The sequence below is a fragment of the Etheostoma spectabile genome, chromosome 13, assembly GCF_008692095.1.
Source record: "Etheostoma spectabile isolate EspeVRDwgs_2016 chromosome 13, UIUC_Espe_1.0, whole genome shotgun sequence".
NCBI lineage: Eukaryota > Metazoa > Chordata > Actinopteri > Perciformes > Percidae > Etheostoma > Etheostoma spectabile.
The window spans coordinates 26,849,229-26,854,254 of record NC_045745.1 but is presented as its reverse complement, the minus strand read 5'-3'; the positions used below and the strand labels follow the sequence as shown (position 1 = coordinate 26,854,254).

The following is a 5,026-nucleotide window of genomic DNA, read 5'->3' as shown; positions in this document are numbered from 1 at the left end:
AAAAAATGTAGTCGACTAAGGGGGCAGCCCTGTCTAAAAGTTGATTCTGTTAAACATTTAGGCTTCCCCCACAGGCCCCACTGCTGCAGTCTATACGCACTACCAACATTTAAAAGAACGGGAGGACTGGCATTTTTGCATAAGTGCCTGATTTGGTGTGAATGCAGCCTTAAGGTCTGCAGAAAAAAACACCATTTTAAGATGGTCTCAAGTTGCTCTTTAAAGCCCTTTATATGGAGTATTTCCATGTGATTATAGCAACTTTCTAATCATTTTGATGGTTTTTGTTTTTGTTTGTAGTAGGGAAAAAAGACAAATCCTACACATAGGGTCTTTTAATCTCTCCTAGCATTGTCAGTCACTTTAAGTGGTGACTGATTCAGTGTTGTTCACTGAATCAAATTGGGGCGGCTGTGGCTCAGTGGTAGAGCGGTTGCCTGCCAATCGGAAGGTTGGTGGTTCGATCCCTGCCCCTGCAGTCATTGTCGAAGTGTCCTTGGGCAAGACACTGAACCCCGAGTTGCCCCCGGTGCTGCGCATCGGAGTGTGAATGTGTATGATTGTTTATCTGATGAGCAGGTGGCACCTTGTACGGCAGCCCCGGCCACAGTGTATGAATGTGTGTGAATGGTGAATGTCTCCTGTAGATGTAAAAGCGCTTTGAGCAGTTGTTAAGACTGGAAAAGCGCTATATAAATACAGCACATTTACATTTACATTGTTCAAAATATGTGTAGAACAAGCACCACTGATACAAACGCAAAGTTATTCTCATATGACCATTTGGTGTGTAAGATGTGGCTTGGCTTTCAGTTAATGCACTCCCTTCTGACAAATTTGGCTCATGCAGTAGAGGACTCTGGGTGAGTAGTGTTGTATTTCGCAGGTAGTCAAAAGTTCACTCCAAAAAACCAGAAAATCTTGTCAAATCAACACTAGACTTCTCTGCCTTTTTAAGGGTAAACAATCATCCACATCCCAGTCTGTATAGCACTCAACAGACCAAAGAGGTTATCTGGCAAAATATTATTTTGTCAACACATCTTAACAGCTGGAAGTTAATTTTAATTTAAATGTTTATGGCGGAATGGAAGTAGAAACAACAACAAAAGAATTCTCGGAAAACTTCAGAAATGGTTAAGTGGAAATGAATATGGGTTTTCTGAGAAATAAAACATGACTTGTTCTTTTGATGGAATCCCAGCAACATGTGGTGCAGATCGATAAGTAAGTAAGTAAGTAAGTAAATAACAAGCTTATGGGTGTACAGGGAATAACTTTATTTCAAACTGAATTCACTAAGGCATGCATACCTGGCATGGCACACCTTGGCATACCTTTTAAACAAAACAAATATATACAGTGTATAATGTATATAAACATTTATAGAGAGATAATTGATCACACATTGATATGTGATTGTTTTATTTTATTGTCCTTTTATTTTTTATTGCCACACCTTCTTTTGATGCTGTGTAGAGCCTTTAGGTGATGCACTATACCCACCTAGTGTTCGGTATTGACTCTGCTTTTACCTGCACATTGCCACTCAAGCTCCTGTGTAGTTTCTCCTGCATTTAGTGGACAGATGGAAAACACTTTTTTGTGATTTTACGAGTTTTACAAGTGACGCAACTTGGCAAGTACTTCAGTGAAAACTGCTGGCTATTCATTTTTGAAGTGCTGTGAGGTGTCACATATTTTGAGTCCAAACTCTACCAATAACATTAGGAAGTTTAAATACTAGATTTTAGTGGAGGCATAGCGGTAGTCTCGCTTTGCCAGTCCGTCCACACGCTGTGGAGCGGAGGAGGCTCTGGTTACTCCACATAGCATTCCGGGATGGGAGAAAAAAATCCTAAACTAAGCTTTCACGGAGCTGTAAAATAGCCGTGCAAGAGAAAACTGATGATCTAGTTAGCTGTCTCAATTCACCATGCAGAGACCTGAGGAGCAGTCAACCATTAGTCCTCATAAATCCACCAGAGTTAAAAATTCCAACGCAAAGAAAGCGGAAGTAAACGGACATCGGTGAAAAGACATGCATCCGGCGGAATTTCTTGCAGCATCAGAGCAATCCCGGAAGTGGAACGTCTAGAGGCACGACAAAGCAAATTCAGCGATAATGCTGAAGTTAATCAAAAAGACAACAGAGTAAGGGCCCCCTTCACACCAAAGAAAGGAATCCGGCAATTCTCCACAGGGTTGTGCGGTGGCGGGAGTGTCAATTATATGTCCCATTTGTGTGACATCCTGTTGGGTTATTTAACCCCCCAATGTAGACTTACTATTTCCCAATTATTGTATTCCGTCCGATCATTTATAGAACATTTGCATAACATTTATGAGCGCACTTGAAGGTGGCATATCCTCATTCAAAATGAATGGAAAGACCAGTGTTTTTGGTGGAGTTAGAACTGCCGCAGTGTGTGTGAATGCAGCCTAATATGTCTTATGCAAAAACCGTTTTCTTTCTCATGGAATTAAAGTTAAACATTTACATTTTCTCTGTTGTTTTCAGTCAATTGTGGTAGTCCTTTTAATAGGATCCAGATGTGGTTCTTAGATGTTTCATCATCATCTTCATTCCCAAACTCCCAATTCAATTAAAATAAACTTTATTGCCAAAGTTAAATTACATATGGGACTAGAAGAGCACTGGGAGAGTGCAGACCTCTGCCAAGGTATTCCCTATCGCAAAATAAGAACACTACAATTGACATAAAGCAAGACTCCAACAGCAGACAAGAGAAAACACAAAGACTAAATACATAATATGTTACACACCAGAAAAAAAACTAGATAAACACAAGACAACAAATACACTTTAATCACACAAACACACTACAGGTGTATTAAGTCAGAAACATTTACTACAGAGCTTGCTTTTCGTCGGGCATGGCAACAGTCAGTATATTTGGCACATTGATTTTTCTCCCCACATAAATAGGGCAGTTTCTGCGGATTAGGGAGATGGAAAAACTCTCCTTTTTCTCACAGTATAGTCGGAGGCCTCCACTTTTCTTTTATGTCAAAGTGAACACAGCCTATCCTCCCTGGGTAGTCTGTTCTGACTGTGACTGCCTGTTTTTATGGTCACGCTGTGTCCACTCAGTCTGTACATTCTCTCTCTCTTTCTCTCTTTCTCTCTCTCTCTCACTTGCTCCTTTTGCACACACACACACACACACACGCTCTCTCACACACATACACCCTCCCTCCCCCTTTACCTTGTTGCCCAGGAAACATTCTGCAAGTCAAAGATATCTTCCCACACGCTATACAAAAGGATTCCCACACACTCTTTTCTACCAGCTGTGTCCTAGACTTCTTGTATGTCGCAGTGTCGATGACCTGATCAACAGCTAAATACCAAAAGACGTCTGCGATGTATGTATTAATGGCATTTTAACATTTACTTCTAACATGGAGTCAGACTGACTTAAATGCTTGTTCTATTTCGTATAGGCTTCAACCTCTAAGAGCTATTGCTATTGAGTTAATCCCTTCGTTCTTGTGAAATCATGTCACTCTCCTCAAAGATTAGATTGTCCTGTCAGATTATTTCACTGACTCTTCAGATAGTCGAACCGTGTCTCTCCAGGTGTAATGGCTGTGTTCGTATTGGCTACTTTGACTGCTGTTGCTGCTTTTACACATCTACTTCTACTAGTGTTTCTGTTGCTACTGCTACTCAGTCAACACCTGGTACTGCACCTGCTACTAATGCAACCCAAATTAAAGCAACTTCTGCTGTGGCTGCTTCATCTATTGATGTTATTTTTAGTGAATGTAAACACGTAGATAAACTAAAAAGAATTTAGATGAATCAGACAGTATGAAGCCATGTATAGAGAACACATACAGTACACTGAATCTCTTCAATATATACAAAATATATTATGATATAAAAGATATTTTAATTATGCAATTAATGAAGTTAAAACTTAACTGTAGAGTTACAATGCTGTAAGGCGCTGCCTGCAATCTACTTCACTTTTGCCTTTACTGGAATACTGAATCCCTTTTGTTGTTTGTTTTTTGAGGCGATGAAATGCTGTGAACTTCCAGCTTGTGACTTTTAAATCTCATGCTGTAGAATGGTCTCAGTTTCACATTAGTTTGATCAGTTGTCTAATGCATGCCACTGTAATGCTTTAAAAAAAAGGGTGCACAAACTCTGGATTTTAAATGTAAAACTCCCTTTTCTCTTGTCTTTTGACCAGAGCAGCTGGCACTTGCACCAGCGGTGCAATGTCCAGCCCAGATATCGTAGAGCCAGCGGCTCAAAGCTCCACGGCCCAAAACCTGGCCAGAAGGCGCTTTTCGCGTGACGCCCAAGGTCTGAGTCCAGACGAGATAGATGGCCTCATGTCCAGCAGCGGTAAGAACGACTTTCCCTTTTATAAATACATTACCATTGAAACTTTATTGGCTGCATCAGAATTTATTTATTAAAATGGCCTAATCTTCCAAATCACAGAGGGCCGTCCCTTCCTTGTGGTGCATCATCTTCCTGAAATAAAAGATGAGGGGATACCTCCCCTAATGCCTGGGATCCCTGTTACATGCAGAGTGGAGAACACAGAGAAACACACTACTCGCTCAAAGGTACACCTGTTTTAGAAAAAAATGTTTGGTAGTTTTTAACAGAAAGCTAGTAATTATAGAAAGCTTTAGAAAACGCTGAGGTGAAAGCACAGAATTTACCTTTAATTAGTCACTCTTTATAACCATGTCAAAACTGTTTGTACGTTTTATAGACAATCTCATGATCAACCCATGCTCACTTTTGAATATCTAATCTTTTAAAGCCTGACTGAAAACGCCCTGAAGTTAAACTTGACTGTCCTTTACAGTGACAGTATGGTATACCAATTCTATGACAGCACTAAAACTGTCAGCTGCCCTTTATATGGTGTGGTTATTGTCTGGGGATTTGAACTTTGATCAGCTGGTATGTTAGCAGTGTTGGGTAAGTTACTTAAAAAAAATTAGTTACAGTTACTAGTTACTTCTTCCAAAA

General features: G+C 40.2%; 1 protein-coding gene across 5 annotated transcripts in view; it reads left to right on the top strand.

The window, feature by feature from the left end:
- Nucleotides 1-5,026, top strand: part of pld2 (phospholipase D2) — a 30,485-nt gene that overhangs the window by 1,894 nt on the left and 23,565 nt on the right. For 3 of the 5 annotated variants that reach the window (XR_004334691.1, XM_032533935.1, XM_032533939.1), the window contains exons 2-3: nt 4,227-4,384; nt 4,484-4,611. Coding sequence is in view for 4 of the 5 variants with exons in the window: in XM_032533935.1 (XP_032389826.1) it covers nt 4,255-4,384; nt 4,484-4,611 (258 nt within the window). In the remaining variant the exon portion in view is untranslated. Of the gene's footprint in view, nt 1-3,197; nt 3,391-4,226; nt 4,385-4,483; nt 4,612-5,026 lie in introns of those variants that run through there. The other 2 variants (XM_032533938.1, XM_032533937.1) reach the window with 2 other exon arrangements.